At 28.5% G+C, this 15,875-nt stretch overlaps 1 protein-coding gene across 5 annotated transcripts in view; it reads left to right on the top strand.

Moving 5' to 3' along the window:
- Positions 1-15,875, top strand: part of LOC142332251 (transcription intermediary factor 1-alpha-like) — a 127,168-nt gene that overhangs the window by 36,823 nt on the left and 74,470 nt on the right. For 3 of the 5 annotated variants that reach the window (XM_075378563.1, XM_075378562.1, XM_075378564.1), the window contains exon 2: positions 10,188-10,376. The exons of the other annotated variants lie outside the window; for them this stretch is intronic. In XM_075378563.1, the coding sequence (XP_075234678.1) occupies positions 10,191-10,376 (186 nt within the window). In that variant the 5' untranslated portion in view covers positions 10,188-10,190. The remainder of the gene's footprint in view (positions 1-10,187; positions 10,377-15,875) is intronic. 5 annotated transcript variants of the gene reach the window in all.

The raw sequence follows: 15,875 nt of genomic DNA on the forward strand, positions 1-15,875 counted from the left end.
CTACTCCTTGTGGACTTTGTCTATGGATCTGGTTTCCAATTTTAGGGTTTACAATAACGGCCTATCTAATGAAGAACTTAATGTAGTAATGCTGAGCTTATTACTTATTACCCCCTTTATAAGTTAGCTTAAGGTAGCTTATATTACCCCTTTTATAAGTTAATTTATTTACTTTGTGTTAAAATTTCAGTGGTTTTTCTTAGTTATTTTTATTTCCTCTATCGTAATAACATATTATTTTTAGAATTTCATTTTGTACGATCATTACATTAAGAAAAATATCTTCATAGTTATTTATTAGTTGATTTTGCTAAAAAGATATTTTCAGAAACATTGATTTCTTTCCTTTGAGAAAGATTTCTCTCCCTGTCCCTTATATATATGATTCACAATCCTCTTCTTTTAAAGACTGTAAAATAGTTAAATTTTTTATTACATATTGTGATTATGTTATTATAATGGGGTTTAATATTTGTATAACCGATAAAAATTAAATACATACTAATATTATTAAGTCATTGAAAAACGTATCCAGGGTTAATATATATGAATAATAAAACATTTAATTGTTTATTAAAATATAAAGTAAAACTGTAAATTTATTATATATATATCTTTGTACATTTCATGTGTGTACTTGTTTTTGCTCCAAAAACATACACAAAGATATTGTATTTCCAACCAGTTGCAATTGGTCTTGTCAGATGTTACTATTGTTTTTTACTATGAGTAACAAACTCCCTTAGGGTTTCTGTTAAAAATTTACATAGAAAAGATTGTGACTTAACCAAATTTGAGTATTATTTTGATGTTTACTGAGAAAGAAGGGATTTTTAAATTGGAATGCAGACACTTTAAAATATTAGTTTTTGGTACATTGTTGATGTATGAATAAATCTGTTTATTATTTAGCTATGAAATCTGATGCTTTTTTCAATGACCCATGCTTCTGGGTGCATGCAAATATATTATATAATATAACCTACCCACTAATATTTGTTATTCTTATACATATCTTTGTGTTGGTTTATATATGTAGTAAATTTAATTATTCATGTTACATTGTGAATGTTTGTGTTCTATAAATTTAGGTTGCCTGTTGTTAAAATTTTAGGAAGAAACTTATTTTTTAAATAGCATTTAATTTTCAGTATCTAATTTTTGAAATGTATTGGTATAGTATGGTATTTTGGTGTGAAACATCTATATGTGGGTTTTGTGTAATTATTCTCTTCTTTATAACATTCTTCACAAAACTCAAAAAACTAGGGGAATTTTTTTTATTAAGTATGATAAAGTATAACTTTTGTGTATTCATATTTTCTAATAAAATATTTACAATTTCTTTTTTTGTATTTTTTAAATATCAAAATGCATTTCTGTTGTCATGTCTGTGTGATCAGTGTAATTTTTTCTTTTTTATTAAGGATTATCCAGAAGAAAAAGGTAGTTTGAAGAAATAAAACAATTTTTTTATACTTTTTCTATTCTAATGTGTATGTTGCATTCTGTTCAACATTAGAACAATAAGCAACCCCATGGTCCAATGAAATGAGGATGGTATTTATGACATGAAAATGAGGTATAGTCTTATACGGACTCAGATCAACCATTCCTAAAATGTACGGTTAATATAACCTCAGCCACCAAAGTACACTGGAAAGAGAATTCAAATCCGTACAAAAGTAACTTAGCTTTATGAGGATTTGAACATCAGAACCTTTGACTTTGAAAATCAGCTGTTTGCATTTAATAAATTTTATTTTTTTTATGTAATCATTGATCATGCCATACTAGTCTTTCTCTTCTGATATTATACAAATTTGGTTACTAGCTTTGTCAGCCATTCTTTAAGCTTTTCTGACCTCATCATTGCCTCTAAAATGGCAAAAATTCTTTTATTTAAATAAATAAAAATCAAATGTAGAATACATACAATAAAATGTGCAATACAAAAAAACAAACAATTTTGTAATAGTGATCCTTACTTTTTGGGTACCCTTTGTGTTTATCTACCATCAATAACCAAAAAAGTATAATAGTTTGTGATTTGATTTTCTATTTAAATAGTAGGTTTGTCACTTAATGACTTTATATTTGTACTTTTTGGAATTAAAAATTGTCTTTTGAATGAGTAAATATTTACTGTATAAAAAAAATCAGGTTGAAAGAGGTGAGCCTTATTATCAGTTAATATAATTTCATTTTTTAAACTTCTAGGGTACTAAGGTAATTTGGAAAGTTCTTGGCTTGACAAAGAAAATAAAAAAATTTTCAGGAATTAAAAAAATTTCAACATTCTCACTTTGTAATTCTATAAAATTTTAATACCTTTAGTGAAAAATTCAATTTGTCCAACTTTGCAAAATAAGCTAATGTCTTGGCACTGACCTACCATTTGAAGTGAATATTCATCTAGTAAGTCGTTTCTTATGTTTGGGAAGAGGAAGTTATCACTGGGAGCCAAATGTGGTGCGTGTAGAAGCACAAACGTCATGGAATTTATCCATTACTATCATGGTGAAAGAACACTGACTAGATGTGGATGCTTAGCTTGAATATTATCACCCTTCAATTGGTCCAGTAGTGAAACATAGTACTCCCCAGTAATGGTTGCCTTTTTCCACATATTCTACGAGCACACATCATGAGAATCCCTAAAAGATGTAGCCTTGATTTCCTGCAGATGGAGCTTGTTTTCGTGTACGTCGGAGTATTTTCACCTGCTCACACCCACTGTTTGGACTGCTGTTTAGTCTCTGGCATGTAATTGTGAATTTTGTTTCATTTATTGATGCAGTGTTGTAAGAAATCAGTAGGATTTTATCTAAACATTCTTGAGAAGTGTAAGAGTTGAATGTGTTTTTGGTCGAGCTATTTGGAATATCAGTGAGCGTATACCTTCATTTTGCAATCATTTATACTGCATTGTGGATTTCATTGAAGTTTTCTTCAGTTAGCAGCTTTTTGGGTTTCTTGAGTTTTCTCATCTTGTATGGCTGTAAGGTCATCTTTTAATTCTGTAGCCAATCTTTTTAAAATCAAAAGCAGGGGAAAGTATCCTTTAAAATGGAATCTTAACTTTCTGTATGACTGGCGAGATTAAACCTTTAAAACAAAGTACTTTATAATATCTTGAACATCAATTTTGAACATCAAATTTCAAAACTTGTTTGCTGTATTCGTACAGCAATCGTCAATTTACAACTTAAGTATGTGCCTGAAACTTTACAAGCCATTTAAAGGATCATACTTGAATAAAGTATGTAGTCTATTTTCTATTTTATCTGGTTATAATTCTGTTTCAGAAAGTGTTAGTACAAAGCTGAAGTAAAATCAAAAACTACCCACATATCGTTCTCATCTATACCAAACTCTTTAAGAAGCTTTCAGTAATATTGGATGGAATAAATTTTTTTAGATTTTAATGAATATGAGGCAAAAATTATAACTTATATAGAATAGAATAAAAATACTAAGAAAAAGCTGTAAACTCATATTTTCAAAAATTGAGATAAGGATGTAATCTAGCCTATTGTTTCTGAACTGAATGCAGAGAAGGTAATAAAAAATTTGAAGAAAAAACTGGAAACTACAGGAAGAAAAATAAAGATCTTAAGGTCTTTTTTTGTGGAGACTAAAAATAATAGAAATATGGTGTATTACATGGATTTATTTATTTTAGTAAACTTTAAATAGTAAAGAATGTATATAAAAAAAATAATAGGACTAGTAGTCAAGTTGTGTGAACATGTCAAATTTAGAAGGAGAGAATAGAAACTTTTTTTAAATGCAATGATGTAAACAATGTTGAAAGTTAGGTTGTTTGTTAAAGTATAAAATGAAGAAGTTAAAAAATCAATTAAAAGGATTGTTTTTGGCAAATTTCTACTAGAAAAATTACATTAGTAAGTCATTGTTGAGGCACCAATTTATTAATGGAAGGAATTCTGGATTGTTAAAACTGTATTGACAACGATAGAATGCATTAAGTAAGGTGTAAACGTCAAAAAATGGAAATGAATAGTAAGGGACTGAGAAGTAATGCTGCTTAATTATGAAGAACTTTTTTTTTCTTAATTTTTAATTATAACCATTTTTGTGGTAATCAAATTTTCTGGAAGCAGACTACATGTATTTTGAAAGTGTCATTTTATATCATGCTAAACAATGAAGTTAATTATTAATGACGCTAGTATTGATTCCAGTTACGTCTTTTATCTTGTTTATATTTGGACTGTCTGTTACTGTACTGCTTGTTGAATATCATAATAAAGAGATGCTAAAAAAAGATTTCTATGAATTAGTTAAGCATTTTTTCAAAATGTGTTAAATGGTTGTGACTGTTTTAAATAACAGCAGAAAAGAAATAATAACTAAAGTAGAAAATGCTTAAAAAACGTCTTATTGATATATTATTTGCATTAGTAAAAGTTCACAAAAAAAAAACTCTTTAGTTGTAGTTAAAATTAGTTAATAATTTAAAAATATATTGTGGAATATTGGTAAGAACAATAAAAGACTTTTATATTATTTGAATAAATAAGGAAATAACTAAGTGAAAATTAAATATTTCTGTTTAACAAAAAACAGCACCTAGTTAGATTGGTTGTAACTTTGTTTCTGACAGAAAAAAGAAATTTTATTACAAAGTGTGTTAGAAATTTTATTAAAAACTGCAAGGAATGGTTCATTAACATTTAAATATAAACAAATCCACGGGGAAAAACTTTGTTTCTTATTCAGATAATTTTTGAGCTCTATAACTATACAATTAAAATGAAAAACTGGTTTTTTCTTTAATTTTTTTATTTTCATATCAAGTGTGAGGTCTTTTACAGTCTAAAAATATTTTTGTTTCAAGCAATATAAAAATTAAAAATTGAATATTTGTACAATTTAATATGTGCTGCAGAAGTGTTGTTCTTGGGCAGCAGTTAAATAAATATCCTTCCTGGTTGTTTGCCGGAAAAAAAATTAGGTTTTAAATTATAATCAAAACTAATTTTATAATAATATTACAAATAATTGCTCAGAAATTGCCTACAAAAAAGGGGGGGAAACCGCATGTATTTTCTGGAAATGTGAATTTATGTTTTTCCTGATTGAATGAGTTAAAAATTTGTATATGTAACAATCCTTAAAGAAAATAACTCTAATATTAAAACGAATAATATAACATACTTTTTTTAATTTCTTTTTTGTTTTTTTAATTGTGTAGTTTTTTGATGTAGGGTCTTTTTGGTTACTGTAGCTTGTTATATATACTTATAAAATAACAACTGTATTTTCTTACTGTTAGTTAGAAAGTTATAACTATTTAAACACATGTGAGTTTCTTTTTATCGGCTAGGCTGTAATTTATCTTGTACATAAAATGAACTGCCTTAACTTAAGGAATGCTAAGGTAGCCCCTTTTTTGTTTAACATTGAGGTCTTGCTACTCTGTGATAAATTGTTGGAATGTTTCACTTGACTAGCAAAGGATTGCTGAACTTTGTATGACAGCTCTTTTCTGCTACCGTGTTTCTCTATTTTTTGGAATTCCAAGTCACTTTATTTGATTTATTCAAGACTGAAATTATTTTTCCATTGTAATCTTTCTTCTTATAATTAGAAAACTAATTCAATCATTCATTCTTGTAAAACTGTCTTTTAATTATTATTACAAAATAAATATTATTTTGGTTATTTAATGGAAAAATAATATTTATGCTATAAATTTAACAATATGTGGTTAAAACTGAAAATTTCTATTTTGTAATTATAAATACAAGTTTATATATTTATACATTTTTTTTAATTCACTTCAAAGCTTTGTGTGTGTTTAAAAATTTGAATTTGAATCAACAGTGTTGTTTCTAATTTAAAATTGCTTAATATTATCTAACTACAGTAAAATCCTGGTAAATAATTAATTTGGATATTCAGATTTAATGGTTTATTTAAATTCAATTCAGATTCACAGGGTCAATTTGTGATTATATTCAAATGATTATGCTGATATTATTCCTTTAAAGTTTAAAGACCACATCAAGGAGTATTGCAAATTATTAAATTTCTTTATGTAAGGTAAATTTAAGTAATATATTTTAGAAATTGATGAAAATTTTAAATACCTGACAAATTTTTTTTTTGACAGTCATTTGACTGGTTTGATGCAGCTCTAAAAGATTCCCTCTCTAATACGTTATTTAATTTTGGTATACCCCCTACATTCTACATCCGTAACACTTTGTTTTACATATTCCAAATGTTGCCTGCCTCCACAATTTTTTCCTTTTCCTTCTACCTGTCCCTCTAATATTAAAGCGACTATTTCAGGATGCCTTAATATGTGGCCTATAAGTCTGTCTCTTCTTTTAACTATATTTTTCTAATTGCTTCTTTCTTCATCAATTTGCATAACACCTCTTCATTTGTCACATTATCCACCCATCTGATTTTTACATTCTCCTATAGCAACTCATTTCACAAGCTTCTAATCTTTTCTTCTCAGGTACTCTGATTGTCCAAGTTTCACTTCCATATAAAACGATGCTTCAAACATATTCTTTGAAAAATGTTTTCCTAACGTTTAAATTAATTTTTTTTGTAAACAAATTATATTTTTGACTGAAGGCTCGTTTCGCATGTGCTATTCGGCATTTTATATCGCTCCTACTTCGTCATCTTTAGTAATTCTACTTCCCAAATAACAAAATTCTTCTATCTTTGTTATTTTTTTGTTCCTATTTTTATATTCAGTGCTGCATCTACATTATTTCTACTAAATTTCATTACTTTAGTTTTGTTTTTGTTTTTACATGCGGTAGTTCTTGTGTAGGACTTCATCAATACCATTCATTGTTTCTATCTTTTTTACTCTCAGCCAGAATTACTACATGAAGTCGTAACATCTTTATCTTTTCACCTTGTACTGTTACTCCAGATCTAAATTGTTCTTTAACATCATTAACTGCCAGTTCTTTGTAAAGATTAAAAAAGTAACAAGGATTAGGAACATCCTTGTCAGACCCTTTTTTTTATTACTTCTTTCTTATGTTCTTCAATTGTTACTGTTGCTGTTTGGTTCCTGTAATTGTTAGCAACTGTTCTTCTATCTCTGTACTTGAACCCTAATTTTTTTTTAAATGCTGAACATTTTATTTCAGTCTTATGTTATCGAAAGCCTTTTCTAGATCTGTAAATGGCAAGTATGTTGGTTTGTTTTCTTTAATCTTCCTTCTACTATTAATCTGACCACTAAAATTGTTTTCCTTGTCCCTATTCTTTTCCTGATACCAAATTTGTCTTCTAACACTTCTTCCACTCTCCTCTCAATTCTTCTGTACAGAATTCTAATTAAGATTTTTTATGCATAACTAGTTAAGCTAATTGTTCTTTATTCTTCACATTTATCAGCACCTTTCTTTGGGATCATGACTATAACACTTTCTGAAGTCTGACTGAACTTCCCCTTTTTCGTAAATATTACACACCAGTTTATATAATATCTCTATCGCTTCCTCACCTGCTTTTCGCAGTAATTCTACATGTAGTCCGTCTATTCCAGGAGCCTTTCTACCATTCAAATCTTTTAATGCTTTCTTAAATTCAGATTTCAGTATTGATTCTCCCCTTTTATCCTCTTTGACTTCCTCTTCTTCCTCTATAACACCATTTTCTAATTCATTTCCTTCGTATAATTCTTCAATATATTCCACCCACTTATCAACTTTTCCTTTTGTACTATAAATTGGTGTACCATCATTGTTAAACACATTATTTGATTTTAATTTATGTACCCCAAAATTTTCCTTAAATTTCCTGTATGCTCCATCTGTTTTACCAACATTCATCTCTCTTTCCACATCTGAACACTTTTCTTTAATGCACTCTTCTTTTCGCTAGTTTGCACTTCCTGTTTATAGTATTTCTTAGTTTTCGATAGTTCCTTTTACTTTTTTCATAATTACCATTCTTATATTTTCTACATTCATCCACCAACTGCAATATATCCTCTGATATCCATGGTTTTCTACCAGTTCTCTTTGTTCCACCTAAGTTCGCTTCTGATGATTTAAGAAATTTCTTTTTAACGTTCTCCCAATTCGTCTTCTACATTTTCTACCTATCTTTAACTCAGACCTCTTGCGATGTCCTCCTCAAAAATCTTCTTTACACCTCCCCTTCCTCAAGCTTCTCTGTATTCCACTGACTCATCTGACACCTTTTCTTGAGGTTTTTAAACCCCGATCTACATTTCATTATTACTAAATTATGGTCGCTATCAATGTCTGCTCCAGGGTAAGCTTTGCAGTAAAGTTGATTCTAAATCTTTGCTTAACCACGATAGATTATATCATGGTACCTGATATGGATTGTGTGTGATACCTTGCAGTATCACCTGAATTTTTCCATATGTATATTCTTCTATTATAATTTTTGAACTGTGTGTTACTAAATTATACTTCGTGCAAAACTTTATAAGTCGGCCCCTTCTTTCATTCCTTTTTCCCAGCCCATACTCGTACACAATATTTCCTTCCTTGCCTTTTCCAATGCTTGCATTCCAATCTCCAACTATTATTAAAATTTTATTTATGTGTTTAATTCATCAGTTTCTTTGTATACACACTACCTTATCGTCATCATGGGCACTTGTAGGCATATAGATGTTAACAATCATTGTCGGCTTAGGTTTTGATTTTATACTTATTACAATGAAGCTGCGTTAATTATTCTATAATCACCTGACCAAAAGTTGTTTTCCTCTTCCCACCTCGCTAATTCCTACTACATCTACATTTATTCTATCCATTTTATCTATCTTCTTTAAATTTTCTAACCTACCAACCTTTTTAGATTCTAACATTCCATGCTCAGACTCATTATTTTTTAATTTTCTGGTGACCTCTTCCTTAATAGTTCCTACCCATAGGTCTGAACGGGAGAATAGTTTACCTTCTGAGTATTTTATACCAAGGAAGGCGCCTCCATTTTTGTTACATGAAAATGCATTAATTTACATTTTCTTTGAAAAAAAAGCAGCTGTAGTTTTTCATTGCTTTCACTGTGAAGTACCCAGAAGATTGAGTGACGTTGATATGGCCATTTAAGTTTTCCTCACCTATGTTCTTAACAACTAATGAAAGAGCTGCTGCCCCTTTTCAGGAATCATTCCTTAGTCAGGCTCTCAACAGATACCTGTCTGGTATGGTTGCACATTCAATCCAGCTACTCTGTATCACTGAGCACTCAAGCCCCTTCACCATCGGCAAGGTCTCATAATTCATAGAGGGAGCATGATAAATTAGAAAATTGTAAATAAATGATGTCATATGGTTACTGAATCTTGAAATTGTAATAATTGTTGGAAAACGTTATGACCAGAAATTCATCAATATTCCACAGAACTTAAAAATTGAATGTCAAGGGAAATTAGTGAATTAAGTGAGTTTCTTGACAAATAATAGATCATGGCCATTAAAGTTACACCGACAGTGAAAATTATTGATATTTCTGCTTAATGTGACTGATGAAAATGATACTGATAAATCTGTTATCAGTAAAATTAAATATGTGCAGTAAAAGCAACATCCAAACACTATGAACAATCTATGAAGCATTAGAGAGATACTTTGGCTACTTTCTGTACATTTGCTCTTCAGCAGAAGAATTTTAGTAGTTTTTATTATATAAAAAGGACTGATTAGTTGACAGGGCTACCTGTTTTCTCTGATTAAAAAGTACATTTGCACCTAAATCTTTTCTGTTAATGTTTTGTGCAATTTTAATTAACATTGTTGAATATAGAAAGTGTATAGAAGCTATTTACTAGAATAAAACTAAAAATTGTATATCTCTACTACACGTAATGTTAGTTATATCAGTAGTTCAATATATAAGTAGCTCATTATGCGATAGACTATTTCAGTTACAGGTGTTGAAAAATAAACACTTTTAATTAACATATCCGAGTTTTCATAATTTTCTGGGTTTTACTGTATTACGATAAAGCAGTTTTATTTGTTGTCATATAATGCATATATATATATTTTTTAATTTTTTTATACAGTTTAATAAGTGTATCTACCTTTATTTCATAAACTGTTGATTTATTTTAGTTTTTCTATTTTCAAAAAAAAAAAAAACATATTTATTGTTACTTTATTTTTCTCTTTCTTTTGTTTTAAATTTTACAGATAATGCCTTTATATCAGAGAAGAACTTCGTGCCCCGTTACTAATGAAGAAATAGATGAAGTTGTTAAAATTGCACTTGAAAGTAGGCACAGTTTAGCATTTTTAGCCGAAATTTATAAAGTGCCTTTTTTAACATTATTACAAAGAGTACGTGATATTCATCTCGCTAAACGTGTGGAAAAATCAAATGTAATGTATCATATTATACAAGTAAGGTGTTGATTATGTTTGTTTTTTGTTCTATCTTTTTTGTCATCTAAACACTGTCATCAGTATTTGGTTTTATTTTTAAATTAGTAATATTTATTTATTATAATAAAAAATACACTTTTTGGAGGATTACTTTTCGTTAAATAATATCGAAATAAAGAGTTTAGTTTGGTTTCTTTCTTCTCTTTTGTGTATTTATTTTTTTCTGGTTTACTTTCATCGGTTGATCTTTATAAAAGGTGTGTCAGGTTGGCTGAATAGTGTTTTGGATATTTTTTCAGATTGTTTGGCATGGAAGTGTTTACTTGTATTTTCATGGGACTGGTATGCTCTTCTTTGGATAGATGTATTTTTGTATCGTGGAAAAATATTTTCTCTTGAATAAAATATTGAAGATACTTCAGGAAACATTCAGAACTAAAGTATCTGCTGAAATATTGCAATAGAACCTGAGGTTTTTCTTATTTTTCAATTATGTTGCACTGTTAAAAGTAAAGTTTTGTTTATATGAATCAAATACATAATTAAAAAAATATATATTATTTTTATTATAAAATATATTTCAAGAAAGCATATGATTGTGTACATTGAGAATCCCTGCTAAAAATCCTGACAAATTTAGGGCTTCACCCAAAACTAGTCAAAATCATCGGACACTAACGGATACCAAATCCAAGGTTAAATTCAAGGGAGAATATCTGATCCACTCCACATCAAAACAGGACTGAGACAAGCAGATGGACTATCAGCGTTTTTATTCAACTGTGCCCTTGAATTTATAATACGGGATTGGTAAAAATTAAATAAAGATAACGTCAAAATAGGAAAAGTTATCTCAGTAAATTGCCTGGGCTTTGCAGACGATTTAGCCCTACTATCCCAAAATATAGAAGAGGCCAGATACAAACTGTCAACACTGGAAGAGATTGCAGGAAAAATTGGTCTAAAAATTTCATATAAAAAACCAAAATTATGGTGAGAGACCCACTATGCATAAGCAAAGTAAAAATAAACAATAATGACATAGAACTAGTAGAAAACTTTAAATATTTGGGGGAAAACATCACACACAACCTCCAAGAAAATCCAAACTGGAATGAAAGAATAAATAAACTCATCAAAGCCACAATAAAAACACAACATCTATAACAAAAAATGCATGTCCATAAACATAAAAATAAGACATTACAACTCAGTTATCCGACCAGAAATACTTTACGGATGCGAAACCATATTTGGACCGTATCAGACAAGGTTTACCAACAAACTGGAAGAGATTGAAAGACAGATTCTACAACGATGCATTGGGAAAAACATTAAAAAAGAGGGGATTTGGAGAATTATTCCAAACGAAGAGATTTACAAAACTATCATCCCGATAACTAATAAATTTAGAAAGAAGTTAATTTCCTTTCTAGGACATATTTTCAGAATGGAAGAGACCAGACTTATCAGACGGATAATCAAACTTTTCTGGAACAAGAAAAGCAGACCGAACTGGTTATATGAAGTACAGAAAGACATGGAGGAATTAGACATAACCCGTGAAAACCTAAATACGAAAACCGGAAACTATGAGAAATTAAAAAATAAAGAAGCAAGATTCCTATCGAAACCCAAGAAAACAATAAGCCGCAGGTGTACTCTGAACAAGAAAGGGCAAGAAGATCTGAAACCCTTAGAAATTACTGGCAAAAAAGAAAATCTGAAAAACAACAAATCAGCAAGAAAAGAAACAACTTGCCAAAAAAAAAATGAACTAAAGTGATTCATTATGGTAAAAAATATATAGGGTGTTAGAGATCTGAAAAAAATTGTTGCATTCGAGTTTAAATAAACCAACAAACAGGTTTAACAGAAAGAAACTACAAAAAAAGGAGACTGCAGTTCATGTTGATTGTAGCAACTGTGTTGATTTAGAATATCGTGAATTTTTTTTACACTAAGCACAGAGTGATCCAATATAAATAGCACATTCTTCACGATTAAAAGAATTTGTGAAGGCATGTTAGATTACAAATGGTTGATATGAACACTCCAGTGTAAAAAATGTGAACAAAAGTATGTATACAGCAATTGATCAGATAATACTAGCTGTAGTTTCATGATCTGCAAAATTTTGTAATGAGATACAATAAAATTTTTAGTGTAGCCTATGTGCATAAATTTTAGTGTTTTCAATGGAAAATTATCATGTATTATACTATTATATTATGAATGTGAATCTGAATGTATTAAATATCTTCCAATTAAATTTATAACAATCATGTGAATTTTATGACTTGAGGGGATAATGATGTGATATAAAAATAAATATTTGCCAATGTTGGAACTGTTAGTGTTGGCTTTTTTATTCGATTTCCTGACACTTTGAAGGAGAAGTATTTCACGATATTGTTGGTCATTGTTGTTTTGCATTGAGATAAATATTTTACATGACTATTACTTACAACATTCAATGTGATAAATATCTATTATATCATATTCCAAAGTATAATAATCCAAGGTTGCTCACAACTTATTTGAAGGTATTTTAATGGTAGCAGAGGAATAACAAAAACCCTCACATAACAAAAATCCACCTTATGGTAAAGGAATAAAAGAAAATACTTAATCCTTTTCTATTATATCTGATTGAAGTTATGGCTCAAAAATTATCACCATGTTTTATTATCCCTCTTAGGTTACGTTAGTGAAATTCTTTTAGTTTGTATTAAAATTGGTTACGGCTTTGATTTTATTTCGTTGCATTTTATAAAAAAAGACAAGAATTTGTCTTTGGTTTCTGGTTGGCCATTTTGCAGTTAAACAATTTCTTGGCCAATTCTTTCATGTTAAGACTGTGTTTTTTTAATTGAAACTTTTGGAACTGTTAAGAAATTATAATATATCACTTGTATCACTAGTATCTGAAGTTGTGGTCACTTTGATTTGTAAAATTTCTCTTTGAATAACACAAAACAAATAACTTTTCATGGTATTCAAAGATGGTGATGATTTTTCAAGCCGCATTGAAAAATTGTCATTGTTTATCAGATACGACTATCTCAAAGTTAATCATTAGTCCACGTCATGGAGTAGATGCATATAAAAATCTCTAAAAAAAAAAAAAGAAGAATTTAAAGTCATTAACATCAGTGTGGAAGATCATGTCCACTGCTTTTTGGGATAAAGTTTTGCTTGTTGATTTTTTTACTAGGGTGCACCAGTAAATGTTGCATCGTATTGTGGGGAGGTTTTCATGTCATTTGGATGTGAACAAATGTAAAATGATTTAACTTGTTTCTGCAATTTAAGCAGTTCCTGTCCAGTTAGCACCAGGATGTCTGGCACTAATAATTTTTTTTAATAACCTACTACTGGTAATTATTCTCTAAGTATAACTTTCTCTTCAAAATGTGGTGCGTTTTTCTTTTCAGATTTTTTTTTTATTTAAAAAAAAATATTTTTAGTGCTTAAGTTTTCATCAATTAAATTATATTTATATTTTTAATGTAGTTAAATTTAATATAGTTAAATTATTAATATAGTTAATTAACAGATATTGCAGCATTTTCTTTCATTAATTATGTTTACAAGGATGTATTATTGATTATTGTATTATATTAATAATTTATTTATTTAATCTTAGATTTTAATTTATGTTATGCGCCACAATTTAATTTTTCTTTCATTCAGTCTATTTCCTTCATTGCTTACTTTCCTTTGTAATTAATTGTCTCAACTTATTTAATCTTAACTACCATAAGAGCTGCTATCTTTTTGACTTTTTTTGCAGAATTTTTTTTATTAAATATTTGTAATTTTTTAATTTAAAATCATGATGTTACACATCTCAGTGTTGGAAGTTTTTTTTTTCTTTGCAGTATTGGGGGGGGGGGGGGACAATGCAATATGTAAGTTTGTATATGTAAAAAAAAGAAAGGCCTGGTTATTTCAGTCATCTCTGTTTAATTCTTTTTTTGAATTCTGTAAACAAGTATTGTAATTCAATTTTCTATTATTGTTTGGGAGAAAGCCGCATCTAAATTTTTAATTACAAGATTTTATTAGTATTATTTTCTGGACCACATTGAATAGCCTCTTGTCTGTAACAGTTACTAGTCTTTAGTTTATAATGCATGTAAATTTTTGTGAGAAGTTTTATTCTTAATGATTTTAATTTATTTTCAGTACTTAATGTTTTTACAATTATTTTTTTAAGTTATATTTTTTAGAACTAAAAAATGTTGTGCCAGCATTTGTAGCACATTAAATAAAGTTATGTGTATGACAAGGAGAAATGTTGATAACAACAGACACAACCAAATTTCTAAATACATAATTTTTTTTAATTTAATTTTATTTAAATGATAATTTTCTCAACTGTTGAAACGTTAGTACATTTTATATATATATATATATATATATGTGTGTGTGTGTGTGTGTGTCTATTTCTGATTAAAATAAACACTATTAAAATTTGTCAGTTAGTAAATCAGTTTATTTTAAACACCAGTGGTTTTTTTGGTACACTTCTCAGCCAAAAGTTTGTTCTAATTATTGCATCCTCATCTGGTGATCTATGGATAGTAAGTATAAGATGCAGGTAAACTCATTAGGCTTTTATAATTAGCTTTTATAGAAAATAAACATTTGCGTATGGTCAGTAATATTTTATAAAACATGATTCATGTTTTAGGAACTTAAAAACTTAATAAATTTAACAACAAATCTAATTTGCTTTGTTGTTTGTAGTAAAAGTTTTGAATCAACTGAATACTTAGCTTAGCCTTGTAATGAAATAATAGAAAGTAAATAAAGATGCAATTAAGTATGTAAAATGATGGTAATATATCCACAATCTGTATTTATATGTATATATAATAAAAATTTTAAGAAAGAAGTTACGAATATGATTTTATCATTGGGAAGGTACTGTGTTTTCTTCATAAGTGTGCTGTTTATTAAGAACTGGAAGTATAAAATTAAGTTTTGTTTTATTAATTTTCCTCTTTCTTTTCAACAACCCATCCAAGTTAATAAATAAGAGATTAACTTGGATGGTTAATCTTTATTAATTTTTTATTAACAGTATCTGCTATAAATTGTTGACTATTGTCAAAAAGTGATTTTGATTTGATTTATTTGGGTTGAGATAAAAGTTTATATTATTGTGAAATATTACTTACGAAAAACACCTTGTTCAAGCAAGGGACACGTCTGATTTTTATGTAAATGCATTACTTTTCTTGTCGATCTTTTTATATGCGCAATATTGGTTTTTTAATTTGGAACTAAAATCACATTCATTTTATCCCTTGGATATTGTTTACTGAATTAGATAAATTTAGTTTAATATTTAGGGAGTAAAAAATATGTAGATGTTCCTTATATATATATATATATATATATATATATATATATATATCTGTGATTGAGTGAGTGCATGGGTGTGTGTGTTGTAGTAAGATGGTAATAATAATAACTGTATAAAAT

This window comes from Lycorma delicatula, chromosome 11 (assembly GCF_047948215.1).
Source record: "Lycorma delicatula isolate Av1 chromosome 11, ASM4794821v1, whole genome shotgun sequence".
NCBI lineage: Eukaryota > Metazoa > Arthropoda > Insecta > Hemiptera > Fulgoridae > Lycorma > Lycorma delicatula.